This window comes from Orbilia oligospora, assembly GCF_000225545.1.
Source record: "Orbilia oligospora ATCC 24927 unplaced genomic scaffold scaffold00078, whole genome shotgun sequence".
Taxonomy (NCBI): Eukaryota; Fungi; Ascomycota; class Orbiliomycetes; order Orbiliales; family Orbiliaceae; genus Orbilia; species Orbilia oligospora.
Window position 1 is genome coordinate 53,723 of NW_011645635.1, and position 26,578 is coordinate 80,300.

A 26,578-nucleotide genomic window follows, 5' to 3' on the forward strand; every position below is an offset into this window, starting at 1 on the left:
TCGTCCCGACACTACATCTCCGAAAGACGCAAATATCTATTAGCGTACGCGATCATTTTCAGTCCAGAAAACTTATAACTTAATTGGGTGCTCCTTCTTTGATAGCCAGGTGTTACTATTGTTCAGGGTACAATGGGCGGATACGTCATTAGTAGAAATTCGGAGGTCTCGGAGGTGTCTTCGTTCATGAGCCCATTGAGATGCACATTAGATGGTCGGATTGACGGCCGTTTAGATAATAAAGAAGGGAGAAGCACCCGCTACACAGTGCCAGAAGGATTAGGGAATATCCCGGATGAGGCTACATCTAGGGAAAGCAAAACCTTCACCGGAGTCGACGAACCTTCACGCTATAAGCTCTTATTTCCACACGATATTCACAACCATTTTCATCTGATAGATGAGGATAGCAATGTTACTACAAATACCTGTCATGCATTCTCCCCGGACATGGGTTCAAATTCCAGGCACCAATCACTTCAGCATCCCAGGTTGATTGTAAATGGGCGGTAAGGTTCAATACCCCCCCAACCCCCCTCGCCACCCCTCTTCCCTTTCCAATTAACGAATAGTCCTAAGTCATTTATCCTCTGCGTCATTTCTTTTTTCAATAGATCTTAGCATGGAAAAAATCAGAAAGAAGCAAACAAATTATATAAGTAATCATAGAGCTAACTCCTCATCGTACAATAGGAACGACAGGATCAATAGATCCCGAAAAATCTCATCAACTACGAGTAGGGATATAACAAAGACGCCCGGTAGTCCTCAAAGGTGTGGTTTAGCTCAATGGAGTCCATGAATTCTGGGCTTTAAATACGACTATTGGTGCTAACTTGTAATAGATCTGAACTTCCAAAAACGCCGATGTCCTGGAGCTCTGAGGATGATATCCTCCTTAGAGACTTGAAAGAGCTACGGAAGCTTGGCTGGAAAGAAATCTCTGCTTATTGTATGATGAAGCCTTTCAAGACCCCAATGATTATTCAACGAGCTTGACTGCTAAAATTAAACGCAAACAGTCCCAAAGCGAACGGCACACGCCTGCCAATTCCGTTGGCGTAGATTGGTTTCTGGAACTCTTAAGGGCCACAGACAATGCCCTCCGCAGATCACCGGCACTCAGTCTCTACCAGCATCTAGTAACCGAAGTGTCGGAGAAGGAAATGGATTCCTTGGGACATTCGATAGCCAAAGACGAAAACAGCATCCTACGAGTATATTTGATATCACCTCGTCTGATGCCGACTCAAAAATACTAGAGACAACCCTGTCCTCTCCATCATCCCCGTCTGACTTTGCCGAGACAAAATGTTCACAAAATAGAGGGTCGGTTTCCAGATCAGTAAGCATGAGTCCACCAATGCGGAGGTCGCTCTACAGCCAAATATCGAGCGAGAGGGAAAACGACCACAGTGTTTGGGAACCGGATGAAGGCCAGGAACGAGACTGCCCTGAGGCTAGGCATCTCGGGAGGGTACTGGAGGACCCGATCAGAGCGTGCAATTCATCTGCTTCTCAGATACACCTCAGGCTTGATAGCACGAGCGTTTTGCCATATGGGGGTGGTAACTACCGGACTTCCGAAAGCACTTCGTGGACGAGTGAAGAGGACAGCTTGCTGCTCAACCGCCGGCTCAGTTTCGATGAGGTTAGTATTCTATTACATCATCGTTCTGAAGAGGCTATATGGTCGAGGATGGGTGTGCTACGCTCCTCGATTCCGAAATCAGTAAGGCTTGGATGCGCCTCGTTGGTGACTTAGCAGGGTGTTAAATTACTTGATTCCCTACTAAAATTCTCCCTTGCCTCCAAGGTGGAAGCCCTTTGCTGTTGCTTAACCCAAATAAACACGCTTCTAGCCTGAGTTTATTCCTGTTTCATTACAGACTATCCTAATTAATAAGTTCATGAGCATATTATATGAGTATATCAGTACTTATGCATACAAAGTATCAAATTATGGTTTTATTAGAGGCTCACTTGTTCCAGCCTAAGACGTGGAGCGTATGGGAGTTGTGGAGAAGAAATTTTAATGGTAGAACTTATATGCACACATCCGGGTAGGAGGTAAGTAAGTAAGTACTTACTTAGTATCTAAGCAGTAGGTACCTCATAGGAGCTCAAGAGGTATGTGAGTGGGTACCCACTTAGGTAGCCCCCCTACCAAGTAAGTAAATATTTAAATTAAGGAAATATGTCTGGCCCCGAGGCTTGAGCATAGGCTTTTAAAGAAGCATTTAGACCGGCCTGGAGGGTTAACGTTGGGTTTTGCCTCCATCCGTCTGCCCGTAAGCCAATCTTGTCGCTTGATATATCCAAGCCCACAACCGTGCTGCGAGCTCCAAAAATTAATCCGGTCCAACAACACGGTCTGTGAATTTCCAACCCTTTCCAACTTCTCGCTCTCTCCCCGAAAACCCGACATCGTATTATGCATATATGGAGGGACGCATCCGGGCTTGACCACAAACAAGGATAAATAATTCATCATATAAACCGCCCTTTAATCAATCGGTATACCGCCATTATACAAACCATCAAGATGCTCCGCACGGCTTCGCGTCTCCCGAGGCTGCCTTTGGCCGGCGGTGTCTCTTCCCGCCGAGGGATACATCTCCGCAAAACAGTCTTCTGCTCACCCACAAGAATAACCAGAAACCATGCGTACTCGACCGGTTCGCCAGTTCCGAGCGATAGTGTTGTAGGTTACTCAACGTTCGAGAGATGTATCCAGCTTTTAGTAGATCATAGTACTGACATGAAGTATATATGGAAAAGAACCCAAGCGACTCGTTTCTGCAGGGAAATTCAGCTAATTATATCGACGAAATGTATCTGAGCTGGAAGCAAAATCCATCCAGTGTTCATATTTCCTGGCAGGTTTACTTCCGCAACATGGAAGATGGTAAACTACCAGCCGAACAAGCTTTCCAACCCCCTCCCACTATCATGCCAAATGCTCCGGCAGGTTATCCCTCCGTTCTACCAGGAGGACACCTTGGGGGCAATACCGATATTACCAACCATCTAAAAGTCCAGCTGTTAGTTCGAGCATATCAAGTTCGTGGGCATCATAAAGCGAAGATAGATCCTCTTGGGATCCGAAGTGAGGCCGATATCCTTTTCGGGAAGAATCAACAACCCTCTGAACTGGATGCATCCCATTATGGTTTCACTGAGAAGGACATGAACACAGAGTATAGCTTGGGCCCTGGGATCTTGCCCCGCTTTGCTCAAGATGGAAAGGAAAAAATGACGCTTCGTGAAATTGTTGATGCTTGTGAGCGCACATATTGTGGATCATACGGGGTAGAATATGTCCACATCCCAGACAGAGAACAATGCGATTGGATTCGCGAACGGGTGGAGATTCCCACACCATACAAGTATTCAGTCGATGAGAAACGCCGCATTCTTGATCGACTCATATGGTCGTCTTCCTTTGAATCCTTCCTCGCGACCAAGTATCCAAACGACAAGCGCTTCGGCCTTGAGGGATGTGAAAGCTTGGTTCCCGGCATGAAGGCTCTGATTGATAGATCTGTTGATTTTGGTGTTAAAGACATTGTCATCGGAATGCCTCACAGAGGGAGATTAAACGTCTTGTCAAATGTTGTACGGAAGCCTAATGAGTCTATATTCAGCGAATTCAGTCCTACGACGGAGCCTTCTGATGAGGGTTCAGGTGATGTCAAGTATCATCTAGGGATGAATTTTGAGCGCCCAACTCCTTCTGGGAAACGTGTCCAGCTATCTCTTGTCGCCAATCCCTCTCATCTTGAAGCGGAAGACCCGGTTGTTCTCGGCAAAACTCGGGCCATTCAACATTATAACAACGATGAAAAAGACCACAAGACGGCAATGAGTGTTCTTGTTCATGGCGATGCGGCATTTGCTGCACAGGGTGTTGTCTACGAGACACTTGGATTTCATTCACTGCCAGCTTTCTCAACTGGTGGGACTATCCACTTGATCGTTAACAACCAGATTGGCTTCACAACCGACCCTAGATTTGCAAGATCTACTCCGTACTGCTCAGACATCGCCAAAGCAATTGACGCTCCGGTGTTCCATGTCAACTCAGACGATGTTGAGGCCGTTAACTTTGTTTGTCAACTAGCTGCTGACTGGAGGGCCGAATTCAAAAAGGACGTCGTCATTGATATCGTTTGCTATCGTAAATACGGCCACAATGAAACAGACCAACCGAGTTTTACCCAACCATTGATGTATGACCGAATTGCTAAGCAGGAGCCTGCCCTTTCGAAGTATGTCAACAAACTGCTAAGAGAGGGCACGTTCACTGAAGCAGATATCGACGAACACAAGAAATGGTAAGTGATTATTTTCTACTACGTCCGTCAAAGTCAAAATACTAATCCTCATTGGTGTGTAGGGTCTGGGGAATGTTAGAAGAAAGCTTTGCGAAATCTCGAGACTATCAGCCTACCTCGCGCGAGTGGCTGACAAGTGCGTGGAATGGGTTTAAATCTCCTAAAGAGCTTGCCACTGAAGTTTTGCCACATCTGCCCACTGCTGTCCCTGGGACGACATTGCAGCACATCGCTGAAGTTATCTCGAACGCCCCGAAGGATTTTACGGTTCACAAAAACTTGACGAGGATCCTTGGTAACCGCAAGAAGACTGTAGATGAGGGCTCTGGTGTCGACTGGTCAACTGCTGAAGCCCTGGCCTTTGGAACATTAGTCAATGATGGGAAGCATGTTCGCGTTTCTGGACAGGATGTTGAGCGTGGCACTTTTTCGCAAAGACACGCCGTCCTACACGATCAGAGCAACGAGAACACATATACACCACTCCAGCATGTCTCAAAGGATCAAGGCCAGTTCGTCATATCTAATTCATCTCTTAGTGAATTTGGAGCGTAAGCCGTCCCTAATTTTCCCCCTCGCGGATTCTCTATTCATGATGTTAACTAACTCTTTCGGTTTGAAGTCTAGGATTCGAGTATGGATACTCGCTTTCGTCGCCGGATGCTCTCGTCATTTGGGAAGCACAATTCGGAGACTTCGCGAACAACGCGCAGTGTATCATCGACCAGTTCATCGCCGCAGGAGAAACCAAGTGGCTACAGAGATCCGGCCTGGTAATGTCGCTTCCTCATGGGTATGACGGACAAGGACCCGAGCATTCTTCGGGGAGACTAGAGAGATACCTCCAACTGTGCAATGAAGACCCGAGAGTTTTTCCACCCCCTGAGAAACTCGATCGCCAACACCAAGATTGCAACATGCAGATCGCTTATATGACAACGCCTTCCAACCTTTTCCATATTCTTCGTCGACAGATGAATCGTGCCTTCAGAAAACGTTAGGACAAACAACCTCCCCATCTCTCTTTTTATTTAACCACGAGCTAATGATGGGTTTGCTGATTTAGCCCTGGTGATATTTTTCAGTAAATCACTCCTCCGCCATCCCCTCGCAAGGTCGGACCTTTCACAATTCACTGGAGATTCGCATTTTGAATGGCTTATCCCCGATCCTGAACATGGCAAAACCCTTAAGCCACCTTCGGAGTGCGAACGTGTTCTGATTTGTACGGGTCAAGTTTATGCCGCGTTGTACAAAGGCAGAAAGGACCGGGGTATTGACAATGTCGCGATAACCCGTGTCGAACAACTTCACCCATTTCCTTGGGCCCAGCTTCGAGATACTTTAGATCAATATCCGAATGCGAAGGATATTATCTGGGCGCAAGAAGAGCCGCTAAACGCGGGCGCATGGACATACGTTCAGCCACGCCTACAAACAATCTGCAACGAAACGACCCATCATAAAGGCAAGATTGTCCAATATGCAGGCCGCAATCCTAGCGCTAGCGTCGCGACCGGCCTTAAAGCTATACATCTAGTAAGAGCCCCCCCCCCCTAACTACCGTTCTCTACTTGTGGGTACTAACCACCACTATTTTTTTAGAGGGAAGAGGCTGAACTTGTGAGCAAAGCTCTCGGAAGTAAGTAACGGCGATAGGGAAGGGATATAGTGATGTGCCCTCTCTCGAGCTCTTGAGAATCCCTAGATACTTACTACTGTTTCCCTTTTCCCCCATGGCCACGGTGAAACCTGTATATATATCATACAAATTGCAGCGCACGCAGCATAAATCAGAACAAATGGATCCCTCTATGTATTTAAACTCGCAGCCGAGTCTGATTTGATGCTATAGTACCGCCCATAAATACTTCGTATTGACTTTGCTGCTGCGCGCACAAGTACCGGGCCCAGTCAAGTTAGGGGATGTAGCTGATTGCCCAATTGCAATGTACTGATTGGCGCCAAGAAACATACCTCAAGGTTGCGTTGGTAGCCAGCTTCATCAACAAACAAAGGTTGGCGACACGATCCTCTTTCCCTCATTAGACTGTTCAATATCAAGCTCCATTCTCCCGATCATCACCATCACTATCGCCATCCCCATCACTATCGCCATCCCCATCACCATCACCACCACAAACCCTCCAACCCTACTAATTTCTTACCACTAGTATCGGTGCTCCCCTCCTGCTAGCCTGCAAATAAATCCCAGCGCCACTAAACTTTTCCTGTTTCCACTCCAAGGGATATGGCGGACTCCGAAGAAGATTATTCCTCACTGCCGCTTGCTGACAGAGTTACCCACAAAGTACGTCTGCTCTCTTCCAAGTTGCAACTAAGGCTAACAGTAGCCCATGGTAGATATGGAAAGTCCGCAAGCAAGCATACGAAGATACTACTAAAGAATTCGAAAGATCTGGCTCCGAAACCGACGGCTGTTTCCGACTCTGGCTGAACGATGCTTCCATCTGGAAAGGCATCGTTGCTGATTCAAACGTTGCAGCCCAGCAAGAAGGGATAAATTGCCTGTATTCTCTCCTTCATTTTCAACGCTCTAATCCTACCTTCCCACATGAGATCTAATTCCTGTTCCCGTATTTTCTTTTCTTTTTTTTAGGCATGCTTTCCTACAATTTGGAGGTACAAATGCTGGCGCTCGGTAAGTTCTTATCATATTTTCGTGACGCTGTAGATTTTGTGAACAGAATTCTAATACTTTCCTCCGGTGTGATTAGCTCCCGACCACACACGATTCCGGCACTGGCAGAAAAGGGTATCGTTTCCACAAAAGCCGCCACCAAGGCAAAAGCAATCGATGTCTTGTTGTTATACATCGAACTGGATACACCTGCTCCTATTATTGAAGACTTGTTGCCCTTCCTATCTCACAAGATGCCCAAGGTAGTGGCGGCGACAACCAACGTCTTGTTTGCCATCTATAGAGAATTCGGCGCCAAAACCGCGAACCCAAAACCCGTGCTTCAGCAACTTCCCAAACTTTTCGCTCATGGTGATAAAAACGTTCGTGCGGAGGCTGTGAATCTCACTGTCGAGCTCTACAAGTGGCTAAAGGATGGGATGAAGCCTATGTTTTTTAACGACCTAAAACCAGTGCAACAAAAAGAGTTAGACGAAGCATTCGAAAAGGTAAAGGGTGAACCTGCAAAGCAAGCACGTTTCCTTCGCTCTCAGCAGGCAGCACTTGCCGAATCAGCAGCCGCTGAAAACGAGGATGAAGCCGGAGAGCCTGAGGGAGAGCCGGATACATTTGATCTTTTTGAACCCGTGGATATCTCCAACAAAATCCCTAAGGAATTCTGGGACCAAGTCAACTCCACAAAGTGGAAGGACAGGAAGGAAAGCTTAGATGTGCTCTATGGGATAGTCAATGTTCCTCGCATCAAAGAAGAGGAATTTTCCGAATTGATACGGGTCCTCGCAAAAAGTATGAAAGACGCCAACATCACGGTTGTCATAGTTGCAGCAAATTGCGTTGAATGCATTGCTAAAGGATTACGAACTGCGTTTGCGAAATACCGCTCTACCATCTTTGTACCCACTGCAGAGCGCCTCAAAGAAAAGAAACAGGCCGTCGCCGATGCGCTCGGGGCAGCACTTGACAGCATTTTCAACTCTGTATGTATGAAAATATACCTTCATTCTTCAAGTTCGCTCACCCGCTGACATTTACTGCAAAGACCTCTCTCACGGATATCCTAGAGGACACCATGGAGCTTTTGAAAAATAAAAACCCTCAAGTTAAACTCGAATCATTGCGGTTTTTGATCCGTTGCCTCAGAAACACTAGAACAGCCCCTTCAAAACCTGAGGTTAAAATGATCTCTGATACTGTGACAAAATTATTAGCAGATACTCTAGAGGCTACTCGCGCGGCTGCTGCAGAAGCCATGGGAACATTAATGAAAATCATGGGAGAGAGGGCGATGAACCCATTCATTGATGGACTTGATGAAATTCGGAAAGCGAAGATCAAAGAGTTCTTTGAAAGTGCTCAGGTTAAGGCGAAAGACAAACCACCGGCTCCCATCGCACCACAGGCAGCTGGACCATCGAAACCGCCATCAAAAAAAAAGATTGTACCAAAAAGCGCAGCGACCCAGTCGCAGCCAAGTCGGGCTCTAGGGGTACCGGCGACAGCCGCCGCGGGCCGTGGGGTACCGGATGAAGGGACGACCCCGGTTAAAAAGGCACCAGTTGTCCAAAAGCTCGCCTCAAAATCGCAAGTTTCGAAGCTAGGCAGGAAACCTCAGCCAGCTTTGACGTCTCCAACCCGGTCAGCAGCAGCAACAGACGACAATGCGGCAACTAACCCCCCTAGCCACCCGAAGCTTGGTCTTGGCAACCGGGGAGGGCTTACCTCAAGGACGCTCCAGGCACCCCAGTCTAACGGGAAAAGTGCGGAAACACCCAGGGCAGCTGATTCACCAAGCTTTGCCGCAGAGAAGGCAGAACTGGAACGCCTTAGATCTGAGCGCGAAAACTGGATCACCGAGAATATGAACCATCGTGCGGAAAAGGAGAAGCTATTACACGAACTCAGTGACATAAGATTACAGGTACGTTTTCTATAGAAATATAGTATTTTAAAATGTATTGATCGCGTTCCTCTAATATCATATGAGTAATAGAATGCGCAATTGATCGAGGAGCACACGCACGACGTACTTTCCATCAAAGCGAAGGAAACACAACTACTTCGGCTACGGTCAGACCTCCAAACGGCTGAAGAGAATCTTGAAAAGAAGCAGCGAGAGGTCGACCGTTTGAAGCGAGAGCTCGCACGATTTAGTCGAGCTAGCTCGCCCGCGGCTACAGACCTTGGGGACGCCTTAACTCACGATTCATTCGGTGGCTATTCCCGAGATCGAACGGTAAGCGCGACTAGTATTTCAGGACTCAGCGACCATAACAGAGCTAGCGGTCTTTCTCGTCCCCGTAACCGATCGAGCCTCGCTGGACCCCCATCGTACAGTCTAGATGATAGTCCAAGCATGTACCCATCGCGCGATAGTATGCGAAGCCCCATTTCAGATTCTGGATCCAACGGGGGTAAGGTGCAGGGATCGAGATCGGATTCTGAGGTTCGATCAGGAGAAATTACAGACCCAAATGAAAACTGGAAGAGGGCAGCCCAAGTTACATCGCAGTTAAAAATGCGTATAGAGCAAATGAAAGCTAGACAACATATGCGTGGTGTGTCTTAGAACAGCTAACTTTACTAAGGCTACTTTTATACAATGTCGATTAGTTGTTGACTGCCATACCATCGACAAAACAAGGATGTTGCCAAATAGTAAAGTTGGATCCGGAACTCCGGTATATACTTAGTTTGAAATACATAATCACAGTAAAGCATGAACTCTAGAAACTAACAGAATTTCTTAACGATAATTGCGGTTACGACCGGGGCAGGATAAGGTTTCATCATAATATGTCACAGCAGCATCCTAGTATTGGGCTAGAAAGGACCTCCGTTGTCTTGAATCGTATTAGGGCTTTGAATGAAGTTATCCCACAAATAAGGGTGAATGGGTGTAGATAATACACAGCTGTCAAAATGAGTTCTTAGATAGCTCAAGGGGGCCGTTCACGACAATGGAGCAATTACGGTGCCTCCTCTAACTATAACTTTGGGCGCAGCCAGAGTTTGATGAGTCTGCTTGGTCGACCATTCCTGCCCAATTGGAAAGCGAAGTGAACGCTCATATTGATCGTTTGTTTCAAATGGGTATGGAAGATTAGTGGCAAGATACTTCACTCCCTACAGAAACCGGTATTTGTCAATATCTAATCCTTTATATCCAGCATAGAATAAACGGTAATGATACCTTTTTGCAGAGTTGTTGATTTAAAACGACTTTTTCAACTCTAGTCTGATAGCTCTCGGACGTTCGCCGGCTGACCCCCTTTTGTTTATGGGATCTTCCAGTATTTCCTAGCGAAACACCCCAGGCACCCCAGCCTTGTAAACCTGAGACATCGCGGTCCGAACGACTAGAGCGTTTTGGCGGCTGGTCCAGTACTTCCGTAAGAATATTATCACCAGCAAAAGCGCGAGCCAGAAGCTTGGATTGTTCGTTTTTCGCTGCATCAGGTGGGTATTTATGGAGAACCTGCGGGGCCGGCGAAGGGAGCACCGACTCCGGGGTGCTATAGGATAAATGGGAGCCGGGGGGGGGTGGATCAAAGTTTAGCACTGCGGTGTGCCTATCGTTTAAATTTTGTGCAGGAGTTAATGGCTGGTCTTCATGTTTTTGAGAAACTAATGGTGCCGATAGTGACGCTGCCAGTTTGTTGTTATTATTCATAGGGCAGAGCCACGGGTTTGATTTTTCCTCTATCTCGCCTAGCTTAGGATCCATGAGAGGGTTAACTTCGGGGTCAGATGAGTGTATGGCCTTTTTGTTGGTGGTAGATACGGCTTCAATTTGTCTCGCATGGCTAGCAAGGAGGCCATCGTGGAATATTCGCCTTCCTTTGGGAATTTCTCGGATATCGGAAACTTCAGTAGGTTTATCTTTGATGGTATTGCGTTTTTCCGCGTCCATGAACTTCATCGCGAACAGGCGCTGACCAGGAAGATTCTCGCCGTTCTGATGCCCTAATAGCATGCTTTTTTTTTCATTAATGTTTTGGCATGATCGCGTATTATCGCTCTGCTCTCTTCCTGGTGAGCCATTGTCTATTCGAAAGATACCCACCCCCTCTTCTAGTGTTCCTTCTGTTCCATCGGGGTCGGAGTTTTCTAAAGAGGGTGGTAGCGTATCAAGCTTCCGCTGGTCTTTTCTTAAAATCCGCCGGTACGACTTAGATTTTATTTTTCTTAGTCGTTTTGCTTTCGCTTCTTTCCGAAGAAGGAGTTCTCTTTCCATCCGCAGGTGGGCTGTCTTAGTCTTCGTATGTTTGCTCCTCGAATTTGTGAGATATCTAGAGTCCTGTGTAGATTTACTTTCTTCGAGGTCTCGGGTCGCTAGGGATAGCGTCTGAGAAATTCGATCTTCCAATTTGGTGGGGGGCCTAGTCTCTGCTCGCCCTGATTGATGCGATGAATGGTACTTTCTGTTATTGAAAGGACTGGAGAGACTGCCTTCAAGGGGGAATCTCAGTTGCTCTGCGCTTCGAGCTGATTGGACGGCATCGGTCCATTTGTTGAGTGTCTGCTTAGTTGTAGAATACGCTTCTTGTCGGTTCAGACGGATTTGAGCGGCATGCGGAACAGGAGCGGCTAATTTCTGATCATTAAAATTCGAAGGATTTTCGAAATTTGAATCGCCCACGAGTCCCTTCAGAGAGCTTCGCAGGCGTGAATTGCCTGTAATCGTGTCGAGATCCTTGACATCAAGCCTACTGGTGGTAGGTTCGTCACTTGATCGAATGATATCGGATACCCCACGCTTCCTTTTCCTCTGGGAAGAGGATATCGCTTGCGAAAACGTATTGATCCCTTCTATCAACACTGCTGCCGCATCGTGATGTTTCGACTCATAAGGTTTCGCGCTGTGGTCAGGTGGCATCGTAGTGGCTGAGGAAAACAAAAAAATGGAAGCTTTCTAGGACGAGAATTTTAGCAGCTACATAAGTAATAAGGATGCATATTCTAGAGAATTTATTTCAACCCATGATGTTGTATCATACCTAATATACTCGGTTTTCGCGCGCCGTTCAGCTGCTTTGGTGAAGAAGGTTATGTATCAAGTGTGAATCTAAATCATGAAGAATGAAAAAAAAAAAAGGATTTAGAAAAAAGAAAAGCACACTGCCAAGCCAATAGCCGCATCGGCGCCAAGAATATGGAGCGCTGGTGTAACACTGGTCTCTTGCGATATATATAAACTTACTGTGGTCCTACTGTGTACTTTTATGCCTTTAGGTACCTACTATATATTATTATCGACGAGACATATGAACCATGCTATGGTAACGTTAAAATACTAGTACTACGTAGGCCGTAGGACAGAAAATCCGCTCTGGTCATGAATCCACTTTAGAGCAATCAAGATGTCTTTGCTGTCGGGTAAAACAACTTAAAATTAAAAAATACAGCGACCCAAGGATATTTCCACCGACCGCTAACTAATATTAGCTTGGATAATGCCCTCATCCCACCGTTTTGAGGGCCGCTCTTTTAGCCGCTTCTTTAGCTTCGAGGTACTCTGCTTTTTTTTCAGTTAGCCTTTGCTCAGCTTCCTCTTTCTCAAGCCGGACCTTCTCTTCGATCTCTTGCTGATCCCGTTGAACAAGCTGGCGATATTGAACACTCGTAGTTTCCAACCCCTCTCCTTGTCGTAGCCTATGGACTCGCTCTTGGGGGGCATCCGATGCGCTTCCTTTTTCATCAATCTAGATAGTTATGTAAGTACTCAACGTATCAGAAATAGAACCCAAGGTTTCAAACCGAGGGTAATAATAAGGGCGACGGGGATTAGATCTAGAATCCGCTACCTACTTTGCTTCGACCTATCAAGGTCATAACAATACATGCGCCGACGACGAAAGTGAGTAAAAAGCGATAGGTTGTGTACCATTTTGGAGCTGTTTCCAGATCAAACCCCGTGTTTCTACGTTAACTTGCTCCTAGAGAAATAAAGAATACACACTCACCTAAACCAAGTGTCGTCGCGCGTGAATCCGCGAAATACATTCCAGTAAACCCCAAGAATTGTGTTAATAGTGCAATGTCGTACTGCATGAATACTGTTGGCCAGGCCAATGCGGGAGCGAGGATACCTAAAAGGTACCTCTGGTACCTACATGTTGATAGAAAAACTATTAGGGGACAAAGCCAAATAGATTTGAGGGCCGGTGCTAGAAAGAGCCTTACGGGTGGTTCCCTCCGTAGGCGGCAAATTCGAGACCCCAGTGTATCGCTCCCAGAAAACTGAGGATTACAGCCCCGAAACCAACTTGGATAGGCTCTAAGAGGCTAAGTATTGTGGAAGCTGTTTCCTGGTTTAAAATATAACCTGCTCCTTCTTGTGAAATATTTTTTATATCCCAAGCGAGGAAGAATGTTGAGGCTGTCGTGGCAATATAGGGCACCAAACCCGCCCCTCCGAAGAACAATACCTCCTTCGGGACCTCTCTGAATGCAAATGTTTCCCTAATTACATTCTGCTTCCTCCAACCAAAGATTAGTATCCAAATTTCGCGAGCAAGGATTACGACTACTAGCTACTAACCAAATCATGCTGGAACCCCCCCTTTAGAATATCCTGTTGACCACCGTGATGAGGAGCCTGTGAGGTTTCGATGATAGGCCGGATAGAACTGGATGTCGTGACCTGTAAGGTGTAGTTTTTGTTTCGAATTAGATGAAAGCGATAGCGTACCTAGTATATATACGTAGAGCTATATATAACGTGAAATGCACGGTGTGGTGTACAAGATCGACCGGGCGTGGTACCGTGGTGGGCAGTTCAGAATTTGATTAAACCACACTTACTTTAGAAAGGTCGCTCTTCAAAGCCTTGTGACGAGGATCCGATTGCTCAAGGGGTCGAGAATTTGAAACCGAGTACCCGCGAAAGCTGAACGTTCTAGTTGACGGAAATTTTGGAGGGGTGGGTCGAATCGCTAAAGATGTATTGAATCGATGGAAATTGTAGCTGTTCGAAACCATTGAGGTAGAAATTGATAAATTTAACATTCCCCGCGAGATCGAGGTTTGTTGAAAGCTCTTAATCATGTGCCGGCCGAACATGATGGGTGAAATATGCTGTGAACTTACACGTTGAGGTATGAGGTTACTGTAGAGTTAATCAACGATGATGATGAATCCAGAGGAACTAGGCTTGGCTTTGGATGTATTAGTACTCTACAGATGTCTCATTTATATATGCCGATTAACGCCCGTACTGTTTTATTTTATTTTATTTTTATTTTTATTCTATAGTATTTATCTATTTTAATTTACTTGTTTTAATTTGTGAGATTCTTGTATTTGTATTTCTTGTTTTTTGTTAACGTTGAGATGATCGATGCGAGAACTGAATCGAATAGAAACTGTGTTGTGCACGTCGTCATTCAATGCCATGGTTTTATGTCGCACATGTTGCTTTCTGGCGTTACGTCACCGAACGGTATATACCTGGCCTAGTACCACCGATCCTAGGCCTAGATATAGGCTGGTACTCGATACGAGACTAATACCCACTTACTTGAATTAAAAGTACATATTGTATATTTTACTTAAGTAAATACATTACTTAAGCACCTACCTCTTGTACTTACTACGTAGGTAAGTAGCTTAGGACTTAAAAACTTGGACTGGTGCTAACAACTCCTATATACTAAGTAAGTAGTAGTTAAGTCGGTATCTAACAAACAAAACAACAACAACAACCTCCCACCTCCCTTACATACCACCTATCCCAGGCAAGTACTTAAGCACTTAACCCCCCTCCCACTCCGCAAACATTTTGATCTCCCCAAACAAGAAAGTTCACACAATCCGGGGAATTGGCTGCTAATCTCTTGAATACCCCGGGCTACAGCACCCCGCTAGGTTGCGCTCCCACCCACTGATATCCGGCTATCTGAAATCGACAACTTCTCTCACATAAAGCACTACTTGCTCCCGTTGACAAGCTCCTGTACCTTATCGCTGGGAGGAGGAGGAGTCCGCTCTACCGTAGCTCCATACCAGCTTACCATTTGATGTTCGAACCGTCACCCGGTTCTCCACGCAGGAAACATGTTGGAGGGCCTAGTCGCTACCCTCTTAAATAGGTTCCTGGGGATGTATGCAATGAGTGCTTGTTTCTAATGCGCCGTCGTTAAGGAATGATATACTGAGCTTCCTGGCCTAGGTACATTCGAAACTTTGATCCCAAGCAATTAAACATCGGAATTTGGAGGTGTGCATCTTGAAAATACCCTTTGATGCTAATTGTTTTTTTTTTTTTTTTTTTTTTCTTCCTTCCTCCCTTTTCCTTTTTTTTTTCGTTTTCTGACCTATTTGCCTTAAGCGGTGATGTCCAGCTACGGGACCTTGAACTTAGGAAGGAGGTGATATTCACTCCGGCCCTTGAAAACGACCACATTCCTATTTGACTAACACAATCATATATCTGTTCCAAAATCCAAGGCATTGGATCAAATGAAACTACCACTAAACGTGTCCGAGGGACATCTTGGCCGTCTGACCCTCCAGTACGTCTATTCCGCTGCCATCAACCAATTCCCTCCATGTGCCCCTCCTACAGATCACCTAAACTCCTTTCAAGCATATGTTGACCCCTATCAACTTCTCCCTACCAGAATACCCTGGAGCAATTTAAAAAACAAACCCGTAAAAGTTACGATTGAGGATGTCTTTCTTCTAGCTACCCCAAAGCAGGATTCAGAGGTAAAGAAATGCCAACAAATTAACTTCGAAGAACATCTGTGGAAACATATACACTAATGCCAACATCGGCGACAGTATGACGAGGAAGATGAAGAAAGGAGACGTCAAATCCTAAAACAAGAGAAACTTGAGAGTGCAGAGTTGGTTCACGAACGAACGACCTCTGGACTTTCCGAAGAAGAACAACAAAAACACCAATCTTTTACTGAATCACTGGTGACGAAGGTATCTCAATAATGAAACCCAACTCTCATCGTCACCGCTGAGACTAACGAAAGTCGTCAGATCGTAGATAACTTACAAGTAACTATAAAAAATATTCACATCCGCTACGAAGATTCTATCTCAACACCAGGGGTAAGTTGAAAATAAACGATGTCTGCCATCAGACTTAGAGAGCTAACAAAAGAATATATATGTTTTAGCACCCCTTCGCTCTAGGGTTTACACTCGAGGAGTTCTCAGCCGTTTCGACTGATGAAAATTGGCAGCCGATATTCATCCAAGGGAATGTGGCCGTTACCCACAAACTTGGCAAACTTAGCTCTTTAGCGGTCTATTGGAATACAGATACGGAGCTTCTCGGGCATAATGCCCACGAAGACGTGCTAACAGAATTTCCACGGCTAATCGCAACAAGTGGTCAACCGGCCGAGTTGCAACAGTTCATTCTAAAGCCAGTGAGCGGCGAGGCTCGGCTCGAACTTTGCAAAACACCATCACGAGAGACACCAAAACTAAAGGCCCGGGCTTTATTCGATGAGATTGGTTTTGTCCTTGATGAACACCAGTATCGGGATGCTCTGATGCTGATTGATCTATTTCATTTCTATATACGTCACCAACAGTACAAGAAGTTCCGGCCGAAGTCAGCGCTTCTAGAAGACCCCAAAGCATGGTTCAGATTTGCTATCACAGCTGTTCGTGATGAAATACATGAGAAGAATAAAAAATGGACATGGGCTTTCTTTAAGGAGCGGAGGGACGACAGACTCCTCTATATTCGGCTTTTTATGAAGAAAAAGAAGACCGAACCCCTCACCCTTAGTGAAGCAGATGAGCTAAAGAAATTAGAGTGGAAGCTCTCCTACGAAGATTTACGGTTTTATCGTTCGTTGGCGAGAAATCAGCTTCGGAAGGAAAGGGCGGTTGTTAAAAAGGCACCAGAGCAACAACCAAAGGGCTGGTTTGCTTGGGCCTGGGGTTCTGCCGCAACCGAGGGCGAGAATGAGGTCTCTGATGAAGCTACGATGACTGAACAACAGCGCCGAGAACTGTACGATGCTATTGATTGGGATGAAAAGAAATCTCTCGCTGAAAGTATCGATTTGCCCCGTGACTCAATCAAGATGGAACTGGAGACCAGCCTAAGAACTGGTAGTTTTACTCTCAAACGAGGCCCCCACAGTACGAAGGCAGTGGAAATTACGTCCTTATCGTTCGACGACTTTAAGGCAGCATTTGTACAACGTCCGGATTCCTTTTTAGCTGAGACAAGCCTAGGAGGCTTACGTGTTTACGATGGGACGACACCTGGATCCTTATTCCCACAAATAGTACGGGTAAAACATAGTGAGGCGGGGGCAAGTTCGCAATTTGTCGACGTCCAAGGCAGTCGCTTTAACGACAAGAACGCTTTCTTTCATGCGACTTTCGAGCGAAATCCATTAGATGAGAGCGCTGACTCCGCCGTTACTGCGAAGCTACGAAGTATGGAAGTGATTTACAACCCTAGGTTTTTGGAGGAGATCTATAAATTCTTCAAGCCACCAGAACGTCATATGGAATCAATTGGGGCATTGATGGAAACTGCTGGTGCCACGGTTGAGGCGGTTCGACAACAAACTAGAGCTGGCCTCGAATTTGCATTGGAAGAACACAAGACCCTCAATGCTAAGCTCGATCTTCAAGCTCCCCTACTTGTCATTCCAGAAAACGTCACAGCCCATGCTGCAAACTGCTTGATAATTGACGCCGGTCACGTCAGCCTTACAAGTGATCTAGTGCAGAAGCACGATGTACAGGAAATACAAGCAAAGCAGAGCACCCAATACACGGAGTCGGACTACGAAAAATTGGAGTCGCTCATGTATGACAAATTTCTGTTGCAACTCAAGTCAACTCAAATTTTGATAGGTCCGTCAATTGAGACGACCATAGCTCAACTCGAGGAAGAAGGTGATTCGAAACAGCTCAGGGTCGTTGACCGCATTAACATTGATTTCAAAATTGAAATATCGATCTTACCGAAAGCGCCCAACTTAACGAAGTTTAGAATTTCTGGGCATATGCCAATGCTGCACGTTAGTGTCTCTGACAGAAAGTACAAAACGCTCATGGGTATCATTGACGTTGCAATACCTAAATTCAATGATGACACCGGCAAAAAGGTCCCGACAGAGTCCGGCTCAAGAGGAAGCAGCAAAAAGCTAGAAACCCACCGCCGCGATTCTACTTTCCGTTTCTCGGCTCAGGAGCAAGCTCTGCTCATTGTGGAAGAAGAATCCGATGACGGTAGTCAAGACGATGACAATTTCATTGAGGCACCAGAAGGCCAATCTTCCGTAAGTTTTGTCACTATTTTTTTTTTGTAAAATTCTAGACATGCTAAATATATCTAGGACGCTCCTAAACTACACCAAAAAACATTTGAATTCAGGTTTCAAGTGGATAGGCTCCAAGGCTCGCTGTTCAAAGCTGAATCGGTCGCAAATTTCCCTGATAAACCCCTAGCAGAGCTAGTTGCGGACGGATTCGTACTCAATTTCTACGTTCGACCTTACGATATTGTCGCTGATGTAGTTCTGAAGACTTTAAACTTAGAGGACCAAATCGATACAAATCCTTCTCCTCAATTCAGAAGCATCATCACTTCCGAGGGTTCCTCCGAGGTGGATCAAAGCTTGGTACATGTCAAATATGCCAAAATCAACCGGAACTCACCAGAATACATGACAATCTATGAGGGAATAGATACGAATATTGATGTGTCGATTTCGACTGTTAACGTTGTGGTTACCCGAACGACGCTCCTAACACTACTCGATTTTGTTCTCACCACATTTACCAACCAAAACGACAAACGGCTTGAAAAGGCTACCGTAGACGAAAAGGGACAGGACTCTGAATCTGCCAATTCGCAGCCTCCTGAAATTGAATACGGACCTGAAAAAATGCGAGTGAAAATAGACCTTTCCACGATAGCTCTAATCCTAAACAATGACGGTCTCCGGTTAGCGACATTAAGCCTCGCGTCTGCAGACGTTGGGGTATTCTTGATGGGGAAAACCATGCGTATCGGCGCGAAACTGGGAAATTTTTCTCTATTGGATGACATCAATGAGGGTGCGAGCACGGAATCAGATTTGCGGCAGCTTATGACTATTGAGGGAGACAATCTTGCCGATTTCCGGTACGAAACTTTTGACCCTGATAACCTAGCAGCATACCCTGGCTACGACACATCTATATATTTGAAATCGGGCTCTATCAAAGTCAACTTTGTTGAAGAGCCCTTCCGCAAGCTCGTCAATTTCATGGTTAAATTTGGCCGCATGCAAGCTTTATTTAACGCCGCTAGGCAAGCAGCAGTCAACCAGGCCAGCCATATGCAAGAGCGAGCTAACAGAATCCAATTTGATATCACAATTCAAACCCCCATCATTACTTTCCCAAGGGTGCCACGAAACGGCAGAGTTGCAAGAGACACCATTACAGCATTTCTCGGAGAAATCTATGCCTCGAACAAGTTTACGCCACTTGATGACTGTGATCATTCTCCAATTGTTAACAAAATTGAATCTGGCATCCGAAAAGTCAAATTGATATCGGCGCTCCATTTCACACCCGAGCTTGTTGAAGAACTTGAAATGATCGACAAAATCGACCTTGGGTTTAAGATAAATTATCTCGAACACCAAGAAAAGCTCGAAAGGCCAGACATAGAGGTAATGTGGTGAATCCATTGCTCCCAGTGTAGAAATATTATCTTAACTGTTTTTGTTATCTAGGTCCAAGGCATCATGTCAGACTTGAAGATGAAACTATCACAGGACCAGCTACAAATTCTTGTTGATCTAAGTCGTTCAATCCCTGGAGTTTTCGCTGGGGAGCCCGAAGAATACGCCCCTCCGGAATTAATGCCATCCACAGAAAATACGACCCTATCTGGGCGGCCTTCAACATCGGATAATCGTATCATAGCCTCAGACCTAAACCCAGAGCTGTCCGTAGTATCGGGAATATGGACAAAGGTAGATTTAATTCTCACGATGGGCGATATCAGCCTCGAGCTTCTGGTCTCTCCATCGTCAGAGCCAATTCTTGATGCAACAGGCGCCAGTCTATCAAAGTTCTCGTTGAACCGAACTGGAATCAAATTGCGAATGATGAGCGACGGCTCGTTAGAATCCGAAGTTCTCATCAAGTCTTTCACAATAAACGATAGCCGCCGCAAGGAAACTAACAAATACCGCAAAATAATGTCTTCTACAATCACTGATGGGTCGCAGTTTATGGCTAGCATCACAATATCAGGGCAAACGAACCGTCATCTTATTGCTATGCTTACTATTGACAGCCCTAGGATAATATTTGCCCTTGATTATCTATTCGCCCTTCGAGATTTTGTCCTAAATGGTATTGGGATTAATGAAACAAACCTAACAGATCAAATACCCCCAAGTGCCGACGGCTCCAGTACAGAGGACATTTCATCAGACTCCGACATCGACGTCTATGTTGGTGCCGGGAAGGAGGATACGGTACCCTCGAGCACAGCAGGTGGCCAGACGGGTGCTCAAATGGAAACATCATTTAGAATTAATATTGTTGACGCACAGGTCATATTGATCGCACACCCAGAAAGTGGTAGCTCAGAGGCTATTGTATTAGGGACAAAGCAGGTCCTCCTAGCACAGCAGCGTGCCTTGACTCTAGAAGTGAGTAAAGTTGGTATGTTCTTATGCAGAATGGACAGATTCGAGACGAGCAGGTTGCGCATATTAGATGACTTTGGAGCCAAAACATCTATGGAAACTCGACCGGTTGGAGACGGGCAATCTATAACTTCCGTATCGATAAGCGTCGAACCGTTGGTTTTACGTGTCTCTCTCAGAGATATAATGCTCGCGATGCAGATTGTATCAAAGGCCTCCGAATTGTCCGGTACTACAAACACACAAAGCCAGATAGATGTATCGAAACAACCCCATATCGGGAATCTAAATACACACGGCTCCCTAAGAAAGCCAGCAACAGGCAGATCCGCCTCTATTTCAAAAAACACGATACCAGGAGCAGTCAACGCCATTGCTTCGAAGGGGCTGCAGTCCGCCTCGACAATCTTGAATAAAGAAGAAATGATCGTTGCGATTGAGGGGTTTCGTGTGATTTTAATTGGTGATGCCCATGAGCTCCCCCTCCTGGACTTAAGTGTAAAACATTTTACTGCCAGGGTCGGGAATTGGTCATCAGAGGTGTGTTACACATCGTCTTTTTGGTAAAAGTAGAATGCTTATTCTCGTACCTCTAGATGAATGGGGATACCAACATTGAGATATTTGTGAATATCTACAACTTTTCGAAGTCAGCCTGGGAGCCATTGATCGAGCCCTGGCAACTCGGGCTTCATGTAAGAATCTGACCTCTTTAACCATATCTTCCTCCGCATACTAACCTAGGGGACTGCGACAACAAATAATAGATATCTCGTTCCTTAAATCCTGGACGCCTAGCCATTGAACTGTTTTCGAGAAAGATGATGGAGCTTACTATAACGACGCAAAGCATTGTTTTAGCCTCCAAAGCTGCTCAATTCCTATCTCAGAGTGATGAGGTTTTGACAAAACCGCGGGGAGCAGATGCTCCCTACAGAATCAGGAATCATTCAGGATATCCGATCCATGTGTGGGCTGATTTTGAGACTACTTCAGGTACCTCGATGGCCAGACGCTTGGAGGACGGAGAAGAGGCACCCTGGAGATTTGAAGAATGGGAAAAAATGCGAGAGGTAGGACGGCAACCCAATCGAGCCTGAGGGAGAGCGAGAGATGTAGAGATAGAGAAGTTACTGACAAGTCTCAAGAACCTTAATCCAGAAGGCGGAGGCGGGGTTGTTGGGGTAAAACTAGAAGATACGCCGTTCGAGAGTGTAACAAAAATACCTGTCAACCGCGAAGGAGAAGAGACCTACGCCCTTAGACCTCGATCAGGTAAAATCGTCCATCGGCTGTTATGCGAAGTGCACCTCGGCACAGACAACGTGAAATACATCACTTTCCGATCCCCGTTATTGGTTGAGAACAACACTCAGATCCCCATTGAGCTCGGGATCCTCGACTCAGGACGTACCCATGTCGCGAGGATTTATAAGATAAAGCCAGGGGGGGCTCACCCCTTTCCTGTTGAAGCAGCGTTTTATAGCTCTGCTGTCGTCAGACCGGATGGTATGTGTACCCCATTTTGGGTTATGGCTGTAACTGACTACAAACTATATAGCCGGTTTCGGGTATAGCTGGTCGGATAGTAGGATATATTGGGAGGATCTTCGTGGTGCACCCACACAAATGCTCACTTGTCGAAATGAAGAAGAAGCGGCCCCCCCCTTCTACTTCCATATTCACGCAAGTTTTGATAGAACGGACCCATTAACAAGGTAAAATCAGTTAGCCCTTGGATAATGCTTAGCTAACTCCGTTTTAGGAAATACCCGAACATGAAAATCCGACTTTCTGCACCTGTCGAGGTTGAAAACCTTCTACCCTTCGATTTTAAGTACCGCATCTACGATAAAAATACCAAGAAGGACTGGACAAACTTTTTACGAAAGGGCGGTTTGAGTCCCGTGCACGTAGTTCAGCTGTCTCATCTTCTTTTAATGAGCATAGAAATGCAAGATACTGGTAACAACTTCTCAAAGCGATGTCACCGTCCTCCGGATTAGAGATATAACTGATCTTCCTAGTTTTTGGACAAAGCGAATTTGCCATTATTAACTCGGCGAATAACGATGATTTCAAACGAGAGTCGTCGCTAGCCCTGAAGGATAATAATAGCCTGCCTTTGAAACTAAAATTACATTACTAGTAAGCTATGCACTGACGAGTCTGAAGGGTTGGGATTTAACACTAACCGTCCTATAGCCCAATTCCTAACGCTGGTGGCGCTTTTCGAGTGTCCGTATATAGTCCATTCTTACTCTTAAACAAGACAGGCCTTGAAATATTTGTAAAGGCAAAATCTTCCATGCAGCAGGCTCGGCCAGCAGCTGGGCAGTCATTTTCGGGTTAGTATTAAAACCTCTGACTATCTTCTAGATCACCCATGCTTATTCGAGGCTTGTTTAGAAAGTTTGTCTCGAAAAAAGGCAATCCCGTATATGTTTTCTTATCCTACAGACGATCGCCGTAATAGAGCTTTATTGAAGATTGGCGACTCCGCATGGAGTAGACCGGTGAGCTTCGAGGCTATTGGAAACATCGACGACGTCGTCATTGCTAGTTCAGCTAGGCAGGAGGAGATCCATATTGGAATATCAGTAACCGAGGGAGAAGGAAAAGTATGCTCGCGATGTCGACTATATATATTCATTATTTTGATCTAGCTAACGATTTATGATTTAGTATAAAATGACTAAAATAGTCACACTGACCCCTAGATTCATTTTGAACAGCAAGTTATCGGAGGAAATTAATGTACGCGAGTCTGCCTCCTCTCGGATTATGACGCTGAAGCCAGGAGAGCTATTGCCGCTGCATTTCCTTCGGCAGGCGCACGAAAAGCAATTGACACTTTGTTTTCCCGGTCTTGATAACCAATGGTAAAGATCTGCAAGCCCTCAAATGAGGTCTCGTACACGCTAACTAGAGGACGAGGAAGGTCATCGCCATTCAATATCTCGGATATAGGGACAATTCATGTCAAAATATCGAAATCAGGTCGAAGGCAACGTTTAGTCCGGATAGAGGTCTTGCAAGAGCACGCCACGATATTCCTTCATATTAGCATGGAAACAAAGAGCTGGCCGTTCTCTATGAGGAACGAGAGCGATGCTGAGTTTACTTTCTGGCAAGCAGTATGTTCAGGCTTCGCAACGGTATTGGATCGACCCCGCTAACTGTAAATGATTACAAGGACCCTCACCTCGACGAGGATGAGGACCAAACCAGCAACGATACTAACTTCCGACCAATTCGGTATCGTCTGCCCCCTCGAAGCATTATGCCATATGCATGGGACTTTCCGGCTGCGAGGAAGAAGGAGCTTATTCTCTCCTCCAATGGAAAAGAGCGACACATTAGGCTATCAGAAATTGGAAATCTGGTTAAACAGCCCCCCCCCCCCCCCTTCTTTTTTTTTCTTGGGCCGGGAGTTATTCTAAGATTCATATTCATATAGATACCCATGAAAATTCCAGCGAAGCCTGGCGCCCCACAATTGAAAATCATTGATATCAATGTCGCAGCGGATGGACCAACTCAAACCTTAATTCTCTCTAACTATAAACAATCCAAAAGCATATACAAACCGAAAACAAATATTTCGCAGACCAGCATGGCTAGCGGCTCTACATCTGGATTTGAGGTCCAAGAGGAGGATGGAGAGGTATCCTTCAAGGCCCAGGTCCGATTTGCAGGGATTGGCATCTCTCTGATCAATAGCCACCTCAAAGAACTCGCCTATGTAACTTTCCGGGGGATGGAGTTCAAGTATAACGAATCAAATTTATATCAGACACTAAATTTGTTAGTCAAGTGGATCCAGATAGACAACCAATTATACGGTGGCATCTTCCCCATACTACTTTACCCCAGCGTCGTCCCCAAAACTGGGAAAGAGATGGATGTTCATCCATCGTTCCACACATCCGTTACAAGGGTCAAGGATGATTGTAAGCCAACCTTGTTTTCACTCTCTCCTTCTTCTCTGAAATTCCCCATTCTAACAAACGAGGTTTGCCTAACTCTAGCTTACGGTGTTCTATACATCAAATATGCTACATTTCTCCTTCAGCAAATGACTGTGGAAATTGATGAAGATTTTATTTTTGCTATTTTGGACTTCTCAAGAATCCCGGGTGCAAATTGGGCCCAAGGGGGTGAGGAGAACCTCTGCGATGAAAGCCTCGGAATACCGGAGCCAAAATCCACAGAAGCGGGACAAGATGTGTATTTTGAACTCCTTCATATACAACCGGCACAGATGGATCTATCCTTCGTCCGGACAGAACGAGTTAACGCAGAGGATAAAACATCTTCCAGGAATCCTTTGATGTTTTTCGTGAATGTACTAACAATGGCTATTGGCAATATTAATGACGCCCCTGTGAAACTCAATGCGCTCCTACTGGAAAATGTGCGGGTGTCGGTGCCAATTTTACTCCAAAGGATACAGGGCCACTACAGTCAAGAATTTCTATATCAGGTGCACAAGATTCTTGGTTCGGCAGATTTCCTGGGCAACCCTGTTGGGTTATTCAACAACATAAGTTCAGGAGTCATGGACATATTCTACGAGCCGTACCAAGGCTTTGTCATGACAGATCGACCCCAAGAGCTGGGGATTGGAATTGCTAAGGGAGCAACGAGCTTTGTCAAGAAATCGGTCTTTGGGGTAACTGACAGTCTATCAAAGGTCACCGGGAGTATTTCAAAGGGTTTGCACCACAATAACTACCAAAGTCGCGATTTCTTCTGTCTAACTCTGTACTAGGGCTCTCGGCTGCAACTCTTGATAAGCAGTTTCAGGATCGTAGGCGGATGTCGCGATCACGTAATCGGCCAAAACATGCCCTATACGGCGTTGCGAGTGGTGCAAATTCATTTATCACAAGTGTAGCTAGTGGGGTAGGAGGGTTGGCTCGAAAACCTCTGGAAGGTGCTGAACGTGAAGGTGTAGCTGGTTTTATCAAAGGTTTTGGGAAGGGGGTTGTTGGTTTGGCCACCAAGCCAGCAATTGGGGTTTTCGATCTTGCTTCAAGTATGTCAATGCCCGGAAATCTGGTTACCCTAAGCTGATTGGAGAATAGATGTTACCGAAGGAATTCGTAATACGACAACAGTATTTGATGCGGAAGGTCTTGAAAGGGTTCGCTTAACAAGGTTCATTGGTCGGGATGGGGTTGTTCGGCCATACTCCCAAAGAGAAGCGCTAGGTCAATTCTGGCTGAAACAACTGGATAATGGGAAATATTTTGACGAAGACTACATTGCGCATCTCGAACTTCCCGGAGAAGACGTTGTTGTAATGCTCACTTATAGGTCGGTAATTTCTAGTTTTTTGCCACCAATGCTCTACTAACCTCTATCGGATATAGTCGGATTATGCTTGTCAAGTCTAAAAAGCTTGTATGTGAATGGGACGTTCCTCTAAAAGATCTCCAGACAATCAGCATGGAGAAGACGGGAATACAGCTATCACTTCGAGGTAATTAGATTCTGACACCTTATGGTAGATAAGAATTGCTAACAAACCTATTTTCTCAAACAAGGAGGTGTTACTGGTCCCTTCATTCCATGCACAGACACAAGTCGGCAGTTCCTTTACACCAAGATTGCCTTGGCTGTAAATAGCTTCAACGCAAAAAACCAAGAAATTTTGTGAGCATCATTAGTATTGTTGGAATGCTGCCTCTCTCGTTCCACTTTTTATATCCTCGTGCACAACGAAGTTTAAGTCCCTTTCGCTTTTTGCTTTCTTTTTTTTTATAGACTAAGTTTGAAGTAAAGGTTGCTCCCGTTACCTGGCCGGCGGGATAACAAATTTGATAAATCCATGGTAGCTAAATTTACCATCGCCCATAGAGGAATGACCACCAAACTACCACCTAGAGTGTATTTATATACATGTAATATACCTTGATCCTGAGCAA

At 45.5% G+C, this 26,578-nt stretch overlaps 5 protein-coding genes across 5 annotated transcripts; 4 read left to right on the forward strand and 1 right to left on the reverse strand.

Annotated features, from left to right (window-relative positions):
* Nucleotides 1-132: 132 nt before the first annotated feature.
* On the forward strand, nt 133-1,765 carry AOL_s00078g16 (uncharacterized protein; the record flags this gene model as incomplete). Its single annotated transcript, XM_011123279.1, has 4 exons — nt 133-509; nt 694-774; nt 846-952; nt 1,023-1,765. The coding sequence occupies 4 exons, from the start codon at nt 133-135 to the stop codon at nt 1,763-1,765; spliced, it is 1,308 nt and encodes a 435-aa protein (XP_011121581.1).
* Nucleotides 1,766-2,545: 780 nt separating this feature from the next.
* Nucleotides 2,546-5,987, forward strand: AOL_s00078g17 (uncharacterized protein; the record flags this gene model as incomplete). Its single annotated transcript, XM_011123280.1, has 6 exons — nt 2,546-2,704; nt 2,782-4,337; nt 4,400-4,888; nt 4,960-5,333; nt 5,404-5,876; nt 5,943-5,987. The coding sequence occupies 6 exons, from the start codon at nt 2,546-2,548 to the stop codon at nt 5,985-5,987; spliced, it is 3,096 nt and encodes a 1,031-aa protein (XP_011121582.1).
* Nucleotides 5,988-6,588: 601 nt separating this feature from the next.
* AOL_s00078g18 (uncharacterized protein) lies at nt 6,589-9,565 on the forward strand (the record flags this gene model as incomplete). Its single annotated transcript, XM_011123281.1, has 6 exons — nt 6,589-6,648; nt 6,702-6,868; nt 6,958-6,999; nt 7,076-7,976; nt 8,039-8,917; nt 8,990-9,565. 6 exons carry the CDS (start codon nt 6,589-6,591, stop codon nt 9,563-9,565), a joined length of 2,625 nt encoding a protein of 874 aa, XP_011121583.1.
* A 383-nt stretch (nt 9,566-9,948) lies between these two features.
* Nucleotides 9,949-11,875, reverse strand: AOL_s00078g19 (uncharacterized protein; the record flags this gene model as incomplete). Its single annotated transcript, XM_011123282.1, has 2 exons — nt 9,949-10,122; nt 10,190-11,875. 2 exons carry the CDS (start codon nt 11,873-11,875, stop codon nt 9,949-9,951), a joined length of 1,860 nt encoding a protein of 619 aa, XP_011121584.1.
* A 3,584-nt stretch (nt 11,876-15,459) lies between these two features.
* AOL_s00078g20 (uncharacterized protein) lies at nt 15,460-26,310 on the forward strand (the record flags this gene model as incomplete). Its single annotated transcript, XM_011123283.1, has 23 exons — nt 15,460-15,708; nt 15,784-15,933; nt 15,994-16,065; nt 16,134-18,272; nt 18,330-19,655; nt 19,719-21,185; nt 21,242-21,340; nt 21,413-21,718; nt 21,794-22,154; nt 22,207-22,363; nt 22,411-22,610; nt 22,673-22,793; nt 22,851-22,993; nt 23,106-23,266; nt 23,331-23,527; nt 23,587-23,782; nt 23,842-24,030; nt 24,106-24,598; nt 24,677-25,363; nt 25,420-25,686; nt 25,736-25,967; nt 26,024-26,133; nt 26,198-26,310. 23 exons carry the CDS (start codon nt 15,460-15,462, stop codon nt 26,308-26,310), a joined length of 9,435 nt encoding a protein of 3,144 aa, XP_011121585.1.
* Between the last annotated feature and the right edge of the window lie 268 nt (nt 26,311-26,578).